This window comes from Lissotriton helveticus, chromosome 7 (genome assembly GCF_964261635.1).
Source record: "Lissotriton helveticus chromosome 7, aLisHel1.1, whole genome shotgun sequence".
Classification (NCBI taxonomy): domain Eukaryota; kingdom Metazoa; phylum Chordata; class Amphibia; order Caudata; family Salamandridae; genus Lissotriton; species Lissotriton helveticus.
The window spans coordinates 1821871787-1821894909 of record NC_136068.1 but is presented as its reverse complement, the minus strand read 5'-3'; the positions used below and the strand labels follow the sequence as shown (position 1 = coordinate 1821894909).

Here is a 23123-nt window from a genome sequence, read left to right as displayed (position 1 = left end):
GAGACCCTGAGATTAAAACCAGGGGAATAAGAAAGTAAAATTAAAGAAAATAAAAAACGGGATGATTAAAATCCAGAGTAGCGCTGAGAGAGCGCGCGTGGGCTGCAGCAAAGCGCTGCTGCAATCCTGACCTCAGGTCCAATTCGCCAGGCTGATACTAAGGCGGCTCCGCCTTAAATAGGCAGCTCCCCCAGTCCACGAGCGTGAGGACGCTCAAAGATGGCGCTCAGAGAAACACACCACTACAAGATGGCGCTCCCCGCCCTCTGCCTCCCCGGAACCGGACCCGCTAAACAGCGGTGGGTATCCAAACAATTAGAGTGCGGGTGAGTGGCCAGAGACCCTGAGATTAAAACCAGGGGAATAAGAAAGTAAAATTAAAGAAAATAAAAAACGGGATGATTAAAATCCAGAGTAGCGCTGAGAGAGCGCGCGTGGGCTGCAGCAAAGCGCTGCTGCAATCCTGACCTCAGGTCCAATTCGCCAGTCCGCAGAGCACTTGCACTTATTGCAGCAGGAAGTAGTGGTGATGCTGCAAAAAGGCGCAATCGAGCTCGTGCCGGAGGGAGAGGAAGGCACAGGGGTATATTCCCTGTACTTCCTTATTCCAAAGAAGGACGGATCTCTCAGACCCATTCTAGATCTACGTCCCCTCAACCTGTACATACTATCAGAACACTTCCATATGCTTACACTGCAACAGATTCTTCCCTTGCTAAACCAAGGAGATTTCTTAGCAACCTTAGACCTCAAGGATGCTTATTTCCACATTCCACTACACCCGTCCCACAGGAAATACCTCAGGTTCACTATTCGAGGCAAGCATTACCAGTTCAAGGTCCTCCCCTTCGGAGTCACCACAGCCCCAAGGGTATTTACCAAGTGTCTGGCGACAGTAGCCGCGCACCTCAGGAGGCAGAACATCCATGTCTACCCCTACCTGGACGACTGGCTCGTTCAAGCCAAGTCGGAACAACAGTGCGCAGCGGACATGTCGACTACCATTCACCTCCTACACAATCTGGGCTTCTCGCTGAACTACCCGAAGTCGCACCTTCAGCCGGCACATGTCCGGCAGTTTCTGGGTGCGACGATCAATACCCTGACGGCCATGGCTCAACCAAACCAAGTCAGGATAGACAGCATGCAGTCTCTAATCCGAAAGTTCAAACCACAGCACTCGCTTCCAGCGAGAGTGTTCATGCAGTTGATAGGCATGATGGCCTCCTGCATCTTCATAGTCCCTCACGCACGGTTACATATGCGCCCGCTCCAGGAGTGCTTAGCGAATCAATGGACACAGGCTCAGGGGCAATTGACAGACCTAGTGTTGGTTACCAGTCGGGCATACGACTCTCTGCATTGGTGGACTCCACACAACCTTTGCAAGGGCCGACTGTTCCAAGAGCCAGTGCCGCAAATTATCCTGACAACGGACGCATCTCTCCAGGGATGGGGAGCTCATCTACTCAATTACACAGTGCAGGGACTATGGACGACGCAGCAACAGAAGATGCACATCAACTATCTGGAACTGATGGCAATCTTCATGGCGATCAAGTCCTTCATTGTACATCTGTGCAACAAGGTAGTGTTAGTCCGGACGGACAACATGACCGCGATGTACTACATTCAAAAGCAGGGAGGCACCCACTCGCCACAGCTGTCTCATCTGGCTCAGAGCATGTGGAAGTGGGCCATTCAGAGGAACATTTTCCTCATGGCAGAACACCTCCCGGGAAAGGACAATCAGATGGCAGATCTGCTCAGCAGGTACAGCCATCAAATGCACGAGTGGGAGATACACCCATCTGTCCTCCACCCGTACTTCCAGCGGTGGGGTCATCCGGAGATAGACCTGTTTGCCACAAAAGAAAACACAAAATGCCAACTCTTTGCCGCCAGGTTCCCTCACCCACAGTCGCAGGGGAATGCGATATGGATGAACTGGTCAGGCAAATTTGCGTACGCTTTTCCGCCAGCCCCTCTGATACCGCTGGTCGCAAGAAAGCTAAGGCAGCACGCGATGACTCTCATCCTAGTTGCTCCAACGTGGGCGCGCCAAGCAGGGTACACCACGTTCCTCGAACTCTCAGTGGTGCCGCATCAAAGACTGCGCCTCACGCCCAGTCTTTTGACGCAGAACCATGGAGAAATTCAGCATCCAGATCCGCAACAGCTCAACCTGGCGATCTGGCTCCTGAAGTCCTAGAGTTTGGATACCTTAACCTACCTCCGGAATGCATGGACATCATCAAGGAGGCAAGGAAGCCAACTACCAGAGCATGCTATGCTGCAAAATGGAAGCGTTTTTTCATTTACTGTACTGCCAATGACATCAACCCGCTAGATGCATCTATACTCAGCATATTCCTTCAATCTAAGTAATGTCATAGGCGCCGGGAAACCCTTGTTGGGTAGCTGAGCGCCATACAAATGGAAAAAAATAAAATAAATAAATAAAATAAATCCATGACATCATTTGCTATCTGTTGCATCTTTACAAGTGCAATCTGGCGTACACTTCCATTCGGATACATCTATCCGCCATAGCGGCTTATCTTCAGAACAGGCAGCATCTCTCCGTCTTCAGAGTGCCTGCCATTAAGGCCTTCCTTGAAGGTTTGAAACGAGTTATTCCCCCAAGAACACCGCCAGCTCCGGTGTGGAACCTCAATGTGGTTCTCACCAGACTGATGGGACCACCATTTGAGCCACTGCACTCGTGTGAACTCCAGTTCCTGACGTGGAAAGTAGCTTTCCTAATAGCTATTACGTCTCTGAGGCGTGTTAGTGAGCTACAAGCGCTCACAATCCAAGAGCCATTCATTCAAATTCATCCAAATAGGGTAGTGCTGCGCACTAACCCCAAATTCCTTCCAAAGGTGGTGTCACAGTTTCATCTCAACCAAACTATTGACTTGCCGGCATTCTTTCAAAACCCACAAACGGTGGCGGAAAGAATGCTCCATACCTTAGATGTACGGAGGGCGTTGATGTACTACATAGACAGAACACAACCCTTTAGAAAAACAAAACAACTTTTTGTTGCCTTCGCACCACAACACAAAGGCAACCCTATTTCCAAAGCAGGAATAGCCAGGTGGATTGTTAAGTGCATCCAGATATGTTATCAAAAAGCCAAGCGCACTTTAACGATACCCCCAAGGGCGCACTCCACACGCAAACTGGGGGCATCCATGGCTTTCCTAGGAAACATTCCTTTAGAGGATATTTGCAGAGCAGCCACGTGGGTTACACCACATACCTTTACAAAACACTACTGTGTTGATGTACATTCCAAGCAGCAAGCTGCTGTAGGACAAGCTGTTCTCAAAACACTTTTTCAAGTTTCTGCAGCTGGCACGGGCAACCGCCGCTGATGGAGGGACTGCTATGTATTCTATGCTAAGATATGAATTTAGCAGCCCACATGCCTCGAACTGAATATGCTACTTACCAGTATGCATCTGTTCTTGGCATGTAGGGCTGCTAACATTCATATCGCCCACCCTCCTCCCCGGTGCCTGTCGCAGCTGCAGATATACTATTTGTATTCACTTATTTGCATGGACATCCTTTACACTTTTCACTCCATCTTCTGCCACAATGGCGAAAAACAATCTGGGGATGGAGTCGATGCCCATGCGCACTGTAGTCCAGGGGAGGAGCCACCTATCTCAGGATACTTCGAAGACTCTTCCAGGACAACAATGTGCGATCATCCGGACCCAACACTAGGCGGCGATCTAATGCTAAGATATGAATGTTAGCAGCCCTACATGCCAAGAACAGATGCATACTGGTAAGTAGCATATTCATTGTGGACTATGTACTTGCCCGTTGTTCAAGGATGGAAGAGTACATTGGTAAAACATTAAAAAACCTTGAGGTCAGCTCAGAGCTCCAGAAGCATTGGTATGACCAAAAGGCTGCACTGGTAGAGTTCCAACCAGGGCAGAGGGTCTGGGTTTCGGAGCATGTGGCATCTAGGGCCCTCCAGGACAAGTGGAGTGGAACCTACTCTATCCTTGAAAGAAAAGGTGAGATCATCTTTCTGGTAGACACTAGCAGGAGCCCTCACAGCATCATCTATGTTACCTGTCTAAAGCCTTTCTATAACAAGACTGATGTGTCTATGCTTGTGGTCACTAATTAGGATCTGGAAGCAGAGAGTGTAGCTCTCCCTGACTACCTCTCACACAGCTCAAAAGATGGGTCAATAGTTGGAGCTGTCTTCTCTGACACCCCTCTCTGCCCAACAGCAAGCTGACAGTGGACAAGTCTTGGAGAAGGATGCTGATCTATTCTTCCTAACTGCCGGCCAGACTACCAGGTGTACCCATGATGTGGACACTGGAGACAAAACACCTGTCAAAAACAAAATCTATAGACTGTCTGATGAAGTAGAGCGTCAGAGCTGAAGTCAGCAAGATGCTGTAATTGGGATTTATTGAACCCTTGAGAGTCCACCCCAGTTGTGTTAGCCCCAAAACCTCATTCCAAGGATAGAAAACCAGAGCTCTTTCGTGTGGTCTCTAGGGGACTCAATGCAGTAACCAAGACGGGTGCACTTCCAGTTCCTATAAAGGATGAGCAAATAGACCGGTTGGGAGCAGGCAAATTTCCCCGTCCTATGATTTTGCATCAGGGTACGGGCATATTTGCCTGACCCGTGGAGCAAAAGAAAAGGGCAGGCACCTATTCTGGTGTGCATGCATGCGAATTTAGTTAGTTTTATTTATAGAGCACAAGCTTTACAAACAAGGTGTTTACTAACACACAAATTCAGCAAAAGAAAAGTCCCCATTCTTGACCCCAGTTGGGCATTATCAGTTCACTTTTATGCCCTCTGGATTCAAGAATGCCCCTGCCACCTTTCAGAGGTTATTGAATAAAGTCCTTACAGGGTTGGAAACATTTAGTGCAGCGTATCTGGACAATATTGCTGTCTATAGTTCTACTTGGCACAATCACCTGATACACCATGGGAAGATCCTGAAGGTTCTGCAAGCTGCTGGACTCAATATCAAGGCAAGCAGGTGCCAGATAGGGCAGGCAGCCTTTACCACGAATGGTGAACAACAAACAGCCTTTGCAACGAAGGCTGAACTACGCATGCCCTACCGCACATATCGCATATGCGCAGTAGGGCTTTCAGACGGACGGTAGCAGGAAGACATTGCGGTGAGGTAAGTGGGACTAGAGGGGGTTCGGGGTAGTTTTCAGGGCTGGGGGGGTTTGGGGTAGTCATCAGGGCTTGGGGGTGCTTTTTAGCGCTTAGGGCAAGGGGCAGGGATCGTACTACCTCTTAGTACTTAGGGGGGGCCGGGTAGTTTTTAGGGCTTAGGGGTTCGTTCTTAGGGATATGGAGAGGGCGGGGTGAAAAAGTTACTAGTGCTGGGGGGAGAGGAGTGGGTTAGTTTAGCGACTCAGGCCGGGGGCAGGGGTCGGGGGGTTAAGACTTAACTGTGAATTCATAACCACGGATATATGTTTACCATATATGCCTCAACAAAGCATGATTCGTTGTAAAGGCACGTGTGGTAAAGGCATATTCTTGGCTAAGAATTTAGTTGTTCAGCCTTCGTGGAACCGACATGTGTGGTAAACGCATGCGTGGTTCTATCATACAACCGCCAGATAGGCCAGGGCACAGTTGATTACTTGGGCCACCTTGTAGGTGGAGGCCAAGTTCAACCTTTACTGCTCAAGATCCAGGCAGTTCTAAGCTGGGAAGCGCCAACAAACCAGATTGTCAGGGCATACCTTGGCTTGGTTGGGTACTACAGGAGGTTTGTGAAGGGGTATGGTACCATTGTCGCACCCCTCCCAGAACTTACCTTCAAGAAGATGCTAAAGAAGATCAACTGGAGAGTGAGCTGTCAAAAGGCTTTTGACACCCTGAAAGAATCAATGTGCTCAGCACCCATTCTTACAGCTCCAGATTATTCAAAGCAGTTCATAGTACAGACTGATGCCTCTGAACATGGGATTGGAGCGGTCCTTTCCCAGACCAATAATGATTGCCATGACCATCCTGTTGCTTTCATTAGCAGGAAGTTTCCCCCCAGAGAGCAGAGTTGGAGTGCCATTGAGAGGGAATCCTTTGCTGTGGTTTGGTCCCTCAAGAAGTTGAGACCATACCTGTTTGGTACTCACATCCTTGTCCAAAGCAACCACATACCTCTCAAATGGCTGATGCTGATGAAAGGTGAAAACCCCAAACTGTTGAGGTGGTCCATCTACCTACAGGGTATGGACTTTACAGTAGAGCACATACCTGGACCTGACCGTGCCAATGTAGATGGCCTTCCCAGGTTCTTCCACTGAGATGGTGAAGACTCTCTTGGGAAAGGTTAGTCTCCTTCTCTTTCGTTTTGGGTTGAGGGTTGTAGGAAAGTGCCCCTTTTTGCCTGGTATCTGATGCATTTCCTGCTATCCATGTCCCTGGTGCCAGATCTCTTTCCCTAAAACTGTACAATTGTTCCCTCAGTTGGCAATATTGTTAGCCCCCCCTGTAAGTCCCTAGTAAATGGTACCCCCGATACTTAGGACCAGGAGGCTAAAGCGGCTCGCCCAGGGCTGCAGCATGTATTGTGCCACTCAAAGGGATCCCTCAGCACCAAAAACTGCCATTTCAGGCTGCGTGCTATGGTGCAGCAAAAAGTTAAGACACGGCATGGCACACTTCCTGTGTGCCATGCCTACAGACACTGCATGCAGTATAGGTGAGTCACACCTACTGCAGGATTTACAGCTCTAATGCAGGGTGCACTATACTACTTGTGTAGACATATCTGCTTGAGCAGATATGCCCCTGTGTTGCCTAAGTCGATTCTTAAATATTACAAGTGAACAGGGAAGCCATTTTAAGAACATGTGCTGGACACTGGTGTTTACGATTTCCCCAGCAACATGGTGGCGTCAATGAAACTAGAGATGTTTGGTATCAAACATCTCATATTAATAAACCCACACTGATTCCAGTAAAAAACGCGCACTCATTGGGCACTGTAGAGGTGTCCCCTGGAAACCTACTGACCTAAAGGTAAGTATCCCATTGGCTACTACCAGTCATTCCCCTTAACACCCCTAAATTGAGTACTTAGGTGGCACCCCTGACACCAGGAACTTGATGGATCCAGAAGAAGAGGAGAAAGAAGAGCTGCGAGAACTGAAGACTTGCTGTGGACTTTTGATGCCAAACCCTGACTGCCTGCACCAGTCTTGACAATCGTGGCAGTGACTCATCCTGCAGCTAAACAGCTTCCAAGAACTCCGGGAGACTGCCAGCCCTTCGCAAATTGCCAGCACTCTCCCTTGGAATAGATGAGCTACTCCCCTGCAGTCTCCAAGCACCGAAAATGCAAAGTCAGGTTTACCAATTTGCTGCTCCCTGGCCATTCTGACACAGCAGCCTCCCAGGAAGAGGACCCTGTGCTCTTGAAGGTCAGATCTATCCTGTCCCACCAAGTGAGAGGACACCAGGACTGACAGGAGCCCCACAGGACCAATATCCGGGGTACCAGACCCCTTGCAGCAAACAGAGCCCGTGAGTCCATTCTGGACTCCCACTACACTGAGAACGAGCAGCCATCGAGGGACGTCGGCACCACAGAGAATACCTCCGGAGTGGCCCACCTCTCTTGATTTTGCACTCCAAACCGGTGAGACAAACGCTAGCAAGGCCAGAGGACGCACAGATCCCAGCTGAGCTTTCCATTCTACACCTCAGCGCCCCAGCCCAGGTACTGACAAACTGGCTGTGCCCTCTTTACCCCAGGGCCCTTCTGACCTGAGCCCCAATTGGGAGCTCCTGGACTTGTCTCCATGTCCCTCTGCACCCTGTTTCTAGGTGCCCCTCCCTCTTTCAATGGAGTCAGAGCGCACAGCTACCAACCCAACCAGCTCCTCTGCACTTAGACACCCCACAACAAGTAATGAGTAACTACTGAATGTACTTCAGGCCTTGGCCACCTATAAACCTAAGTCCTGAAGGAGACTCCCTGAAACTAACCGTAAATAACTGTATACAACATCTGCCTTTTTTCTCCCATAGGGAAGCATTGCTGCGTTAAGACCCATTTAAGTGAACTGTTTACTTTCCTGTAAAAATTCATATTTAAAAAAGTACATACTTAATAACTAAGTTCTTGGTATCAAAATTTATATGAAAATTAGTTTTCATAAATTGGTCTCGGATTTATTCTTAAGTGTGTATCTCATGTATTGCTTTTAGTAGTACAACAAATGCTTAGCACTACCCTTTGATAAGCCGAAACTGCTAGCCAACCCCACCACAGAAGAACATTTAGTGTTATCATTTTGCCTTTGTAAATCAATAGGGGATGCCTGTACCTTTTACACAGTGTACCTCGTATTGGTCCGCTATATAAAGAGCCAGCTTCCTACACGTGGTCCTCCTGCATCTTCCTTTAGATTCTAGGGTCATGCCTTAGCCTTTGGAGAAATCTGTCTTGTGTGACCTACCTTGGAGGAGATGCAGAACTCCCCGGGAGAGGAGCAGACCACCCACCCAATAAATTCTAGCACAAGGCCTGAGTGGCTGATGCCTCTAATAAGTTAGTTGGTAAAATCGAGCTCGTAGGTGATCGACTACATTTTGCAACACGCCTGGAAAGAAACAGCCAGAAGTAAAGAGAAGTCCAGGATTGAGGAGCTGCCCAGTTCTCAGTCATTGCAGGTCAACCCTGTGAGTTTAGTTCGTGACAGAGGACTCTGTGATCCCCCAACAGAAGTTGTCAGTCCTGGTCAGGATTTACCTGTGTTAGGGGACCTTGAAGTTTAGTCAAGTAGCTAAACAAGTGTATTTGTCTGGCCAGTTACAGCACTCTAAACTAGCAGCTTGGTTCCTGAACTCCTAGAAAAGAGGACCAGACGCATGTAGGTCCTGTAGGGTTGGATCCATGTCAGGTTGCTAGAGTCTGTACTTGTTACATTTGAGAACAGAGTCCAGGAGTTCCCCAAAAGTGCCCTTGGCTCAACTTAAAACCCAAAGTACTCTATTAGTGGTAGTGTGGGCAAGCAGCCGCAGGCCTAACACGGAGGAGTGTAAGACATTTATTTGACAAGAGTGATCAATAATGGATACACAACTCAAGAAGGGTAAACAGGTAAGTCTTGCACTTAAGTCTTCTGAGCAAAAAATCAGCAAGGGCCTGGGGTCGAGTGAGTACCAAAACTGCACCACCAGCGGCACAGGGGCAGGTAAGTATGTTGGTTGAAGGGGCCAAGCTTTGGAGGTTAGGTTAAGCATATGGGGCACAGAGCAGCACCGAAAATACACCACCAGCAGCACAGGGGCAGCCGGGTGCATTTTCAATGTCATACGCCCAATGCTTTTCAATGGGAGTTGTTCTTACGGCAAAGAGGCTGCCGGTGTGGCACCGGAGGTTGCAGGAGTAAGACCAACGGCAGCGGTAAGTAGAGATGTAGGGGGTCGTAGGAGCACCGTCTGTTCAGCTCACCAAGGTCCAGGGGCTTCGGTACAGGGGTGCCTTTGGATGTTGGAGTCTTCTTACCGGAGGCGGTGGTGGGAGCCTCTGACGTCACACTGCAAGCACTGTTGTGTAAGGCAGGAGATGTAAGCCAACCCTGGACACAAGATCAGGATCGCTGGGGAGACTTCTCTGGACAGGTGAGCCACACAGACTCGGCCCGTGGGTGTTGGGTGCAGAATGGGCAGTAGACGCAGATTCGCCTGGATCTGGAGTCCTTGGAGTTGGTTCCTTCAGGACAGGTTTACTGTCCATGGGAGATTGGAGTCTTTTTCAAAGGCAGTAGTCCTCCCAGGGGTTTAAGAAGTCGCTGGCTGCAAGACAGGTCACAGGTTCGCAGAAGCTGGAGACAGGGCTGTTTGGGCTGGGGCCTAGGCAGATGTTGTCTTCAGTCTTTTCTGCATGGTCATCTACATTATTCCTAGGCCATTGCAGTTCTAGTTTCTAGGTCTGAGGGAGCCTCCTAAATACTACATTTAGGGGAGTAGTAGCTAGGGCTAATGGGCACCTTACCTGGGGTGACTACACCCACTATTGTGCCATCCTCTTGTGGGAGGTGTGCATAGACCAGCCCTGATTAGAGGAGTCTCCCCATCTTCAAGATGGTGGGGGCTTAAAGTTGTGCTTCACCTCGCCTCTCCCGCCTTAGGGGCGAGGGGGCCACACCTATTCTTTTGGATTTTTCCCGACAGTTTTCTCACCCAAAGTGGGGGTGTAAACCAGGGGCTGTCATCTGCTGCCATCATCGGAGGCTGGGGGTCGCATTACAAAGGTGGCAGGCCTTTGAAATGTCCCTCTTTGAGCACTGGACCATCCTGGGGGAGAAGGTGTGACTCATCTGTCCAGGGTGTGTATTGTTTCTGGTCCCAGAAAGCAAGGCCTCTCTACCCAGGGGTCCAGGAACTTGTCTGGTGGTGGCTGGCTGCCTGTCTCTGAGGTGCCCTCTGTGTACATGTTTTAATAAATCTCACACAGGCATCAGTGTGGATTTATTACAAGGAGCTGTTTGGTACCGAACACTCCTGGGTTCAGTGAAGCCATTGTGGTGCTATGGAACTAGAGTTGTGAAGTTCCCAGCCCATGTTCTCTCTACGGCTTTCCTGGCACTGACAATATGAAGGAATAGACCCTAATACTGTAGGGGCATATCTGCTCATGCGGAAATGCCCACACCTGGGATATAGTGAACCCTACTTTAGGGCTGGTAATGCCTGCTAGAGGGGTGACTTACCTATATCTGGCTAACTGGCATGGTACACAGGCAGTGTGCCATGTCGACTTGTCATTTTTCCACCTCACAGGGACATGCCAACTGTAGGGGCAGTGACATGGTCCTAGTGAAGTGGTCGCATGGAACAATCTTCAGCTTCCAGGCCCTAGGTACCCAGGGTAACATTTACTATGGACTTACATGGGGGCAGTAGTACCAATTGTGGACATGTTTTTAGGGACTTGGTACCTGGACAGCAGGGATCTAGTACACCAGAGTCAAAGTTGCATCAAAAGTCAGGCAAAAAGTAAGGGGTTACTGCAACAGAGCCCCATTTTCTCACTGGCTAAAAACAAGGTTACTTCAATATCAACTGTTAACAGTTGTCCGCCCCACATGCTGCCCTCCCAACCTTTAATCGCGGCCCCCTGATATACCTTCATGAAAAAAACTGTTGTCAAGAGATTTTCATTTTTGATTTGTACTTTTGGATCATTAGAGAAGTAATTTAGCTTGGGTAGACCTTGCTGATCGAGCCGAATATTTCTGGGCAGCATTTTTAAAAACGGCGGATGTGTTGCAGTGATGATGTAATTTTCAGGAACCATGAGACCCATATATTTCATGTTGGTGTCAAAACATAAGTTTTGGGGGTTAAATAGTCTAATAGAGACAGAAATTAACTCCATAGAGCAGCCTTTCCACCATATTCCAAAATGGCAGCTATATTAGAGGAAGAAACATTGCTTGGTGTATACATAAAAGGATTAAAAAAACATTATTATTGGATATAAATATATATATATATATATATATATATATATATATATATATATATATATATATATATATATATACATACAATAATAACTTTTAAAAATCTTTTTATGTATACATTCAATAATGTTTTTTTAATCCTTTTATGTATACACCAAACAATGTTTATGATCTGAATATGAAAACAATGTTTATCACTCCAGTTTTAGACACATTTTCATAGTTCACTTTATTTGTTTTGGCAATCACTTGTGGTACATTTACAGAATGGTGAACATTTGAGAATTACATCTTTTTAGGTCTCGCTAGACGTAAGCAAAAGCGAAGCTTTTGCTGTCTATGCGAGACAACTAATGTAGTTACTTTTCGGGGAATGAGTACAGCAAAGTGCCACGCGCATTTGCAGGCCGAGATTCGACCTCGTGAGCGCGCACGCCCAGCCGGCGCCGTGCACGTCCCCGCCGTGCACATCCCCTGCCTCTGATTCTCACCTAAACACGCAGGCAGGCCCACACGCAGGCAGGCACACACACAGACGCAGGCACATACAAGCGCACTCACACACAGCCACACACGCCCCCCCTCCCCCCACACAGCCACGCACGCACCCCCACCACTCACGGGCGCGCGCACACACAGATACAACCCCCCCCCCCCCCCCTCCCACTCACCGTGCTCTTTCTGCCTCGTCCGTGTCCCTCTCTCCCTCGCAGCCATCGGGTGTGTCTCGGCGTGGGAGCTCCACAGCGCTGGTGGTCACTCGGGACGGGACCCGGGACTTCAGCTGCCTTAGCGCCGGGGCTCCCTCTCCAGCAAAGAGCGCGTATGCGCAGGCAGCCCCCGCCCTCAGTCGCTGCCCAGTCCTGAGAGTTGCTTTCGGTTTCATAGTAGTGCTGTCTGTGGAGGACTTTAAGGATCTTGTTTTCTTGAGGTACGGAATTTAATGCATGAAACTTTCGGGAGAGTTAGTCCGCATTGCATAGTATATTTACTCAGCGTTGTGCACAGGAACGGGGAATAAGCCGAGATGCAAACATGCCGGCCCCTGGAGCAGTTTTGAAAAGTAGGCTGCCACTTTCGAGCGAACATACTCGCTCAACCGGCCGATAAAGCAGAGACCAAAGTGAACAAATTACTAGTGGGCTTTAAAGTTTGCTTAGGATGGGGCGGGGGCGTGTGGTTTTGAAAGTGAAAACACTGTGTATACCGTCCTGTACTCATTTTGCAGGTGAAAGGTTGTTGGTGCTTACAAATAATTTTTGCATTCATACTGTGACTTACTTTTGTAGTACGCTTGCATCAGGAACAAGCATTTACAATGCAATAGGTCTCGCATTGACGCGACTTTGAGCTATTGGCATTGCAAATAACAATGCCTTTTATTTTTCTTTTCTTTTTAAAAACATAAATAAAAGGCATTGTAATTTACAATGCCAATAGCTTAAACCCGCGTCACTGCGAGACCTATTGCATTGCAAATGCTTGTTGTAGCACAGGTTTTGCAAGTACGTGTAAGTTCTGTGGGTAGAGGCTTTAGAAATTCTGTAGGATTTAGCACCATCAATATCTTCCCAACCAAATTCACACGGTTCTTTCTCTATGTATGCATGATCCAAAACATTTACGCATCTGAAGAAGTAGAATGCTCTTTTAATGTGTCCGCGCACAGAATATGACGTTGGTGGAAGGTCACTTAGTAAGACTGATCGCTTGAACTCACAGTACCAAAAATTGTTAAGTGTGCGACAGTCGGAACACACACACAAAGTATTTTTCTACATCTTTAAAGTCATATTCTTCTTCTGTCTGAGCAAATCCTTTTAGAAACTTACAGGCTCAGCAGCTAAAACTCCAAGATTTGTTCCATTGTTGGTCATAGTGTCATCACCTGTAAGAATATGTACCTTGATAAGAACGAATAAGTAGCCTGGCTGATAAGGGGTGATGCCCCGAAACTGATTCCCAGATGCTTGGTTCTGGTCCAGGGAGGACCTGGCTTAGCAGTTTCGGCTGGACTGTTCCCATGAGGCACGGGGTCAAGGCTGGTTTGCATATGGCTGGGTCTAAACTGGGGTGGCATGGTGAGCAAAAGAACAATGGATTTAGCCCAGATCTGTTTCCTGGGGGTGAATGTTGTATTTGCTCTGCATTCCATCCATCATCTGTGTGTCTTTTGATAAGAACACTGGGATTCTCGGGTTCCAGTTTCTTGTACAGAATATGAAGCGCAAATAAGTGTCTTTTCTTGCTTGCTCCATAAGATATCCATAACTCTGACAATCCTTGACTTATGAACATTGCAACAAACCTAAGTAGCACAATATTAGCATCTGTGTCATTTGACAGGCTCACTCGATTGGAACCAATTTGAACAGCCCACACAACAATTCGAAGGTCAGCTTCCTCCAATTTGCTGTTAAGTTCTTGAACAGTATGGCTCGTACCTTTTGAATCTATCTCTGCAGGTACCAACTCCTTATTGACTGTAATTCCACTTGCAGTAATTGGAATGTCAGTGTTTACTGAAGCATCAGCAGTGTTTTGCTGAGTTAACATCTCCAAGTTCATCTTGTTCGATGTTGTTGACCAGAATTTATCAAGTTACACAGGTAGAGGTGTCGAATTTTTGCTTCAGGCAAGGTCAATTGTTCCACTTGTAGACATTTGTCTGATTCCCTCACATTCTTTGACAGATAGTTCAAGATAACTGTCAAAGACAATGTGCTGTTCTTGCAAGGTGCACACTGACTTTGATATCTGTAGAATAGTCTGAAAGACCACTCCGAAGTTTTACATGGATGAAATCTTGACCATTCGCAATTGTGACATGTAGTCAACAACAGCAGTTTTCATTGAGGACAACTTTTTGAATTGAAATTGCAGCATCAGGTACAGAAGATTCATGCCCTCGGCCACTTTGAAAAATTTCGGTAGATTGGGACGTGTTGATGGCTCGTAGTGATTTTGCACACATTGGGAAGGCAGTTGGGTTATAAGTTTGCAGCTCCGTTTGTTTATGCCTACAGCGGAGACAGCTTGTTTTCCAGCAGCTACTTCATTGGTACAGTCTTGAAAAAGCACCCTGGCAGTATAATTTGTGCTGGATAATCTAGACAAAGAAGAGCTGTTGTCAAAATCAAAATTATCAACAGCAGCAATTGTATATCCTTTCCTGGTAAAGTGACTCGGAAGTGGTGTGCTGTCAGATTCACAAGATTTTCCAGCATGAGCTGCTAGCAAGTTCTTGCTCCGTACTTAGTCTTTGTAACTTGTTGATACACCAACCCTATGCATTGAAGTGATTAGCTCTATACTTTTGCTCTTGTCATAGATTGCCTGGGCACTCATCATGTGTAGTGGAGTTTTTGTTTTTGCCGTCATGTAATTCATAAAACATAATTTGGAAAAGACAGTACATTTGCACAGCATAAGCCTGTCTGTTCATGGGATTGTCATCCACTTCTACGCTTATACCTTCAAATCCATCATCAATGTTGCTAGCTTGTTCCGAACTGAAGAACTTTAGTTTTGCTTTGCTGATATTAAACGATGATATAAAAAATGTTAAGACAAGATTAGGCATTCTTGTTGACTCGCATGATTTGCAAAACACTGGGGCATCACAAAATTTGTTATTAAGTTCAAATTCTAAAACTTTCAGGACGTTTCTTAAAAAGGTTCCTTCTGATTTTACTGCATCCTGTGATCTTATTTTGGCAGAAAAAACTTCAGGAGTCAAATCAGCTGAAAACACCCCAAGTGGCTCATTCTTTTTTTATCAGACTGTCAAAAATGAATTTGGTAATTGTACATTCTCACCAGAAAAAAAGTAATTTCATTATTATGGATCAAATCAGTTTCATCAATGCTGACCATTATTTCTCTGATCTCACTGAGTGTGAACCCGTAGCCAGCACTCAAGAGTGACTTTAAAACTGCATTTGCTTTTTCAAAGAGTGCAAACTTAACTGTAGGCTGACGTTTACGTTGCTGCTGGGAGCTCATTGTTCATTCATATTTTCACATGTATACAGTTCGGCTGGGCATACAAATCCGCTGCAAATATATTCACCTCGCTGTTTAGATCAGCTGCATGGCTGTAAACTTCATTTTGGAAGAAACTAGCTGAGAATCACATACCCTGTACTTTATTCTTTTGTCAATCCCTTTGGCCCTTGTTCTGGCTACATCACAGATAACACATTTAAGATCCTGTGCTTTTTGATCAGTTGTTGGAGGTGGACAAGGGGTAGCCATCGATCTTCTGAGTGGATGGTTATTGAGTTTGGTTGTCGTTACTTTCTCAGATGACTTGGATTCTTGCTGTGAATTACTAGTTTCTACTATCTTCTGGCAATTTTTTCCAGGCTTTGTTTCATTTAATAGCACTTGCTACAATGATAAAATATTTGATCCTCTTCACCCATCAGTTTCAAACTTTTGTGAACTTCATCTTGCTGTATTTCTGCAGCATCTCAAACTATCTTCTGTGCAGCCGCAGTTGATGATTGCTTTTCTTTTGGATTAGTTTGGCATACAACACATTTTTCTTTGCTGAAGGAGTCCGCAGATATTGTAGTTGGCAACACTCTGTCAAGATTTAAAGATCCTCTGCTACCACCTGCTTCGCTCATGTTTACAAATTTGAATCAACAGAAAACCTGAAACAAAACAGTAATAAAATAAATTACCAATATGATGGCTAAAACACATTATTATAGAGCTGCCATTTTGGAAAATGGCGGAAGGGTTGCTCTGAGGATTTCATTTCTGTCTTTGTAGGACTGCTTGACCCCCAAGACCTATGTTTGACACCAAAATGAAGTATATAGGTCTCATGGTTCCTGACATATAACATTATCACAGCAACATATCCGCCATTTTCAAAATTTTCGTCATGAAAAATTTGGCCTGGATTAACAAGGTCTACCTAAGCTAAATTATTTCTCTAATGATACAAAACCAGCAATCAAAAATGCAAATTTCTTGACAACAATTGTTTTACAAAGGTATATCAAGGGTCAAGGAGTACTTCATGCAAAGTGAAATGTCAAAAGTGAATCTGATTGCTTGGTAACTGAGTAAGCTGTCTGATGAGAGAGATGAGTCAAGGGTCTCTATAATACAAGACCTGTTTTGGTTTATTTCAAAAGCATTCGAAGACAATTGTGACCCAACCACTAGATGGCAGAATAATGCAAAGTATGTGATTCAACTTCAACTGGAATGACTGTTATGTTATTTCTGCTCTGTCCAGGTCATCCCTCTGTCCCATCTTTTTTAGCTTGCACATTAGTGTCTCACAAGGGCTAGAATCCGGATGGAGGTTTTCAATCAATCAATCAGCATTTGTGTAGCCCAGTACTGTCACCCCTAGGAGTATCTGGGTGCTGTGGGAGCAACACCTCCTTCAAAGAGCTAGGTGTTTAGTTTCTTTCTGAAGTCCGCCAGGGAGGATGCATGTTCGGAGGGAGGTTTTGAGCAATATGCCCACGCATGTCCTATCCTTTAAACTCATAGATGTTTATCTGTCTGATGGTATGCAGACTCGCCTTGTGATCCCAGAGTGCCTCATTATCCTGTAGGACAAAAACATAGGCACTCACGATTTAATCTCTTCTCCTAGCCTCCCAGAGTGAGCAGTCCTCGCCGACATACGCTGCAGCTGCTCTCCACTCTGACATCTCGGGGGAACCCAGCACCCCACTGGCTACCAAACCTAATAGTGGCAGTACTGCCAAGGTAAGTGTTCACTTCTACTCTCTGGACATGCACTGACTTTTCCTTCTCTGCCATAGCCTCATGTACCACTCTCGTCGCAGAGTAACAATCGATATATCATATGCTATTTCTATTTGCAGATTCATTTTTAAGTACTTCCTTTATCTCAGAAGTGTGGAATTTTATACACTAAGTACTTGTCGTAGGGAAGAGATGCTCCAGTCATATACTTGTTCTGTTGTGGCAAACTCTTTTCCCTTTTTGGTGCCTTACAGTGAAGTGACAGATCATGGGAGGTTCATTACATCAGCACTCTGATAATGACCTCTGTGATTATGTGTGGGCTCATATTATATAGGGGTTTGGATTCTGGCATTCACAGGGTATTTACTTTACCATAAAATATGTCATCAAAGCCGGACCTTTTGCCACCTTTCTGAAAATCTACATATGGGGTGAAGCCAAGGAGGAAGCAGTAGGTCCAAGGTTGGAATGCCTTGTGAGTCTGTGCACACCCACAAACTAACATGTTTAAGGACCTCTCGAATCTCTTCTTACACTAGAAAAGGTTGGAAGGGAGGTTACTCCTGACAAGGGAATGCGTAAAACGTTTCCTGGGATAGTAAAAAAAATAGGGGTTGTAGAGAAGTGAATTTGCAATCTTTTTTAACAAGAAAATATGTACATATATTCGCTCGTGCGAAAACAAAATTTACAAAAGCTTGCTAGCAGTGCTTTTTGTTTTTTCCTTCTGTAAACCTATGAATGTCTTAAAGTAAAAAATCTGCACACATGCAAGGACAGACACCTGTGGCTACCCTTTTGTGACTCTCTTTAAGAATTCGGCCTCTAATTTATTTCATGTTGCTCCTAAAAGTGCCTATGATTGTTTTGCATTGATTTTCCACTGTTAATTTTGTTCCTTTAAAATATTAAGATGCATTAATTCAGAGAAATATACAGTTTTATAGTAGTTTAGCAAAACATTTATTAAAGTTTATATTTCTTTTGTTCACTTCTTATTTTCAAAGCAGTCATCTGTCTTACTTTAATTCTTATTCATGTATTTGTATATAATAAGGGAGCATTTTGAAAGGATTATATGATGTCTGGAATTGTTACATTTTGCAAACGCTTGTTTACATTTTTGTATTGGAAGCACCACTGTCCTTAATGCAAGCTGCGCTTACAGCTTTTTTTTAAACGTCCGCACTAGCCCGCACCGATAGTAAAGGATTGGCATTAATGAGTTGAGCTACTAACACACGTGGATACAAACTCGCTTTAGTGGCAGACAGTCGAGTTTCACAGCTATATAGCACTGTAAACTGGCAGCCAACCGTTTGTGTAGTAGAGGGGTTGGGAATGCTTGTCCAGTCAACAATATAAACATGAAAACTGGTTACTCAAAGAATATCTCATGGGTGTCGAGTGATAAGAATTCCTCTCTGACTGATTATTTATCCGTTTTGTCATTTTTATGGTCTAACTTGATAGCACAGCTGTCACCGGAGAGTTATGTGAGCATCACTAGGAGATGGGCTTTGGCTTTGCTCACATGTTGGGAGCCAGAAGTTCAAGTTTTGATTGGGCAGAAGTGCACTCCCCCCAAAAAAGTACTTGCCCCTCGTGCAGCTGTGATCATTTTGTTTATTTACCCAGTTGCCTAAGCTTGAAATTTCAGGAGCATACATGTATTGTATTGTATTGTAATTGCATTTATATAAAGCTTACTACCCCCGACGAGGCGTCAAAGTGCTTTTTCGGCGAGTAGCACAATACTCCGGAACCCATAAAGGATTAGTGTTGAGTTAGTATAGTGAAATATGAACCTAATTTGAGCGGTGAATAGGTTAGTCAGTTATTTGGATTCAGAAGAATAGCGAGGGATAGAAGAGGGGAAAAAGGTTTTCATTTATATAGCTCTTGTTACCCCTGATGGGGTGTTAAAGCACATGTGACATTTGTTTTTTTTCCCTGGCAACATCGATAGGAGGAAGGCATTAATTAACCCACATGGATTTTAAGTCTGGCTTGACAGTGCCAGTCATTGGACCTTTTTTTTTTAATATTTCTTTTTATTAAATCATAAAACACACATACAAATCAAAAAATGAAATCTCAGGGAAGCCAAAACATTACAATACTTTGGTGTGAGAAGAAAGGATTACATTGTCACATTAAAAACCTCAGGGATCAGTGATGTCGGGCACATCTTCATCAAGGTTGGGCTCAGGGGGGGCACAGATATCACCCCTATAGCTGTTCCACGGTCCCCAAATCTTCCCCCACTTACGAGGGCACCCCCTAGCCACGTATACCGACTTTTCACGCACCATACACCAGTCTAGGTCCTCAGCCCACTTAGTGACCCCGGGCGCCTGGCTGGCGCCCCAGAGCTGAGCGATGTTGCGTTTGGCAATCATGTTCGCTAATGTTACCCACTGTTTCTGGGGCTCATTACAATCAGACGGTTCCCAAACATTCAGCAAACAACGCCTAGCCTCAAGTTTTATCTCCGTGCCCAACGCCTGGCTCAGCTCCACATGTATGGTCGACCAAAAGTCCTGCACTCGATCACAATGCCACAGTATATGCATTAGGGTACTATCTTCCGCACATCCCCTCCGGCACGCACCACTATCAGCACGTCCCATACGAACCAGACGCGGCCCAGTAATATATGATCTATGCAAGTCCTTCAGCTGAACCAACCTCAGCCGCATTTGGATCGCCACCTCCTTAGGAGAGGCCACCGCTGCTGTCCAGTCCTCATCATCTAGTTCCAAACCATCCTCGCACCACTGAGCCCTGATCTTCCGCAGCGGATCCTCTGAATGATTCACCAGCTTACGGTATATGAGGGAGATCGTCTTTTCAGGGATGTGTCCATCTAGCACTCGGTCCTCCAGAGGCGGCGCCGCCAGAAGAACCGTACCCTTAGGGACATGTGTATCTAAGGAGTGGCGCACCTGTAAGTATCGAAAGTACTTGTTTCGGTGTAGTTGGTACTGGGCCACCAAGGACTCGAACGTGTGCACTGCGCCCGTTTTCCAAACTTCCCCAATTTTCACTATGCCAATCAGGTTCCACTTGTCAAAACCCTTCGACTTCCACATACTGCCCAACTTCTCTGAGTTCAATAAAGGGGTGGCGAGTGTAAGTCTACCCTCCCACCCCAGACATTTCTTAGCAATATGCCAGACACGGACAGCATGGTCAGTGGGGCCCGTCAGCGGGAATCTGCACGGCCTAGAATATAAAGCCCTCTCCAACGAACCACCCGGCGCCTGACCCCGATCCATTGCATAACCAGGGTCACCAGGGATACCGTATATTATGTTGTTCACTGCAGCTAGTTGAGACGACCAGTAATACCTGCGAATGTCTGGGAGCCCAATTCCCCCATCGTACCAAAGAAGGGTCAGCTTGCTATAGGCAATTCGAGCACTACCCCCCCAGAGAAGCCGTCTCTGGAGGGATTCTATCTCTCTAAAATAAGCCGCCGGAACCAGGTCCATCGAATTCTGCAACGCATACAAAAACCGAGGAAGCGCAATCATCTTGAACAAGGCCGCTCTCCCCAGCAGAGAGAGCGGCAGGGACCTCCAACGCTCCACGTCAGCCCTGCACCTAGTCAATGGAGCGACCAAGTTCCTTTCGTACCGCAGCTGCGGGTTCAGTGTCACGGAGATGCACAGGTATCGAAACCCCACTGTTTCCAACCGCACTGGACAAGAATGCGGAATCACAAGAGGATCCCCTGCCACTACAAACATCACCGACTTATCCCAGTTAATGACTAGGCCGGAGTATCGACCACAAATGGCTAAGATGTCCAGGAAGACCCCGAACGACTCCCTGGGTCTAGTGAGGTACAGCAAAACATCATCAGCGTAAAGCGAGATCTTGTCTTCCCATTCTGACGTCCAACGCAAACCCCGAATCGACCTGTCCCAACGCACTTACGCAGCCAGTGGCTCCATTGCAAGCGCAAACAGGGGGGACAGTGGACAGCCCTGTCTCGTCCCCCTCCCAAGCTGAAAATCGTGGGACTTGCAATTGTGACAATTATTCTAGCCAAGGGCTTGGAATACAACAGACGAACCCATCCAATGAATTCACTGCCGAACCCCATCTTCCCCAAGACCGCAAACAAATACTGCCATTCCACTCGATCAAAGGCCATCAACGCATTTAAAGAGACTAGTACCGTCTGTTCATGAATCTTCGAGGCACCTCCCAGGACTCCCTGCAGCCGCCGCAAGTTCAACGCAGTGTTTCGATACGGCATAAATCCGGACTGGTCTGGGTGAATCCAAGTCGTGATCACCTTGACAAGCCTAGTCGCCCAGAGCTTCACGAGGATTTTAGGTTCCGCGTTCAACAGCGATATAGGCCTGTACGAAGAACACTGCGTCTTGGGCTTGCCCTCCTTGTATAAAACCACCACATTAGCAATACGCTGATCATACGGGAGCTCTCCCACCTCCCTACTCTCCAAGAACATAGCACGCACGTTTGGGGCCAACTTATTAGCATTCAACTTGTACAGTTCAATGGGGATACCATTTGGGCCAGTTGCCTTGTCTGATTTAACCTGTCTAATCGCTTGGGCCACTTCATCAACCGTGAACGCGGAGTCAAGGTAATCTCTATGTTCCTCCGACAGACAAGGCATGACAATATCCCTGATCATATCGCTGTTTTCCGCCTCCGAATAAGTACTCCCCGTCGTATACACCGCCTGATAATAATCGGCGAACTCGTCCACTATCTCTTGAGGGTCCGTTAGAAAACGTGACAACTTATCTTCCAACTCCGGCACCAGCATCGAGGTCCGATCCCCTCTCTCAAGCCAGGCAATTAGTTTACCGGCCTTATCCCCGTGTTCATATATCCTGCTCTGCACAGCCGCCTGTGTAGCCACTGCCTTATTGCGTACTAATATTCGGTATTCTTCCTCACGAAGGCGTACCTGATGCAGGTCCTCCGGAGCCCTCGACTTTCTCTTCTAAACTCAGAATTTCTGCCTCTAACCGGACCACATCTGCCAGCGTCCTCTTCTTCTTCCTGGCAACCAGGGACAAAACTTCCCATCTCGCCACTGTTTTATATGCCTCCCACAGGGTCTGCGCCGACTCAACGGAACCAGCATTCTCTTGGAAGTATCTATCGGACATACGGAGGACCTCCTTTCTAATGACTAGGTCTTTCAGTTGCCACGCACTGATAGGAGCTACCCTGCTAGCCGCCAGCAGATCTGAACGAATGACCAACCACAACGGGGAGTGATCAGAAATTCCCCTCCCGAGATAGCGCGCTTCACTAATCTTAAGCGCCATCCCAGCGGGGAGCAATACATAATCCAGCCAAGAAAGGCTACCATGAGCCGCAGAGACATGAGAATAGTGAACGGACATCGGGCAGCGTGCACGCCAACCATCATTCAAACCCATCGACGCAAGAAAGTCCGATAGCCACCGCTGCGATGGGCGGAGCACCCGAGGAGGGCAGCGATCCAATTCCCCATCCAGCACAGAGTTAAAGTCTCCACCAATCACCAGGTCCCCCAAAGGAAGCGAAAGAAAAACATTCCCCAGATCACGATAGGTTTCGGTTTGTAATCCCGGCGGCACATACACAGACAACAAAGTTACAGTTCGGCCCCCAACCAATCCCGAGACCCCAACGTATCTCCCCCTCTGGTCGACCCAGGTGTGTTGCACGGACAGTGGAAAGGAGTTCTTGACCAAGATCCCTACTCCCCTCGACCCGGTTGTGAATCCTGCGTGTACTACCAATTTATAGCCCCCCCTGTGGAGGGCCAAACATGTATTACCAACCAAATGCGTCTCCTGTAGAAGTACTATATCCGGGGCATGTCTCCTAAT

The 23123-nt window shown here is 46.7% G+C and overlaps 1 protein-coding gene across 2 annotated transcripts in view; it reads left to right on the top strand.

The window, feature by feature from the left end:
- The window catches only part of XRCC1 (X-ray repair cross complementing 1), a 282052-nt gene that overhangs the window by 78676 nt on the left and 180253 nt on the right, over positions 1-23123 (top strand). For both annotated transcript variants that reach the window (XM_078655577.1, XM_078655578.1), the window contains exon 7: positions 17135-17250. In XM_078655577.1, the coding sequence (XP_078511703.1) occupies positions 17135-17250 (116 nt within the window). The remainder of the gene's footprint in view (positions 1-17134; positions 17251-23123) is intronic.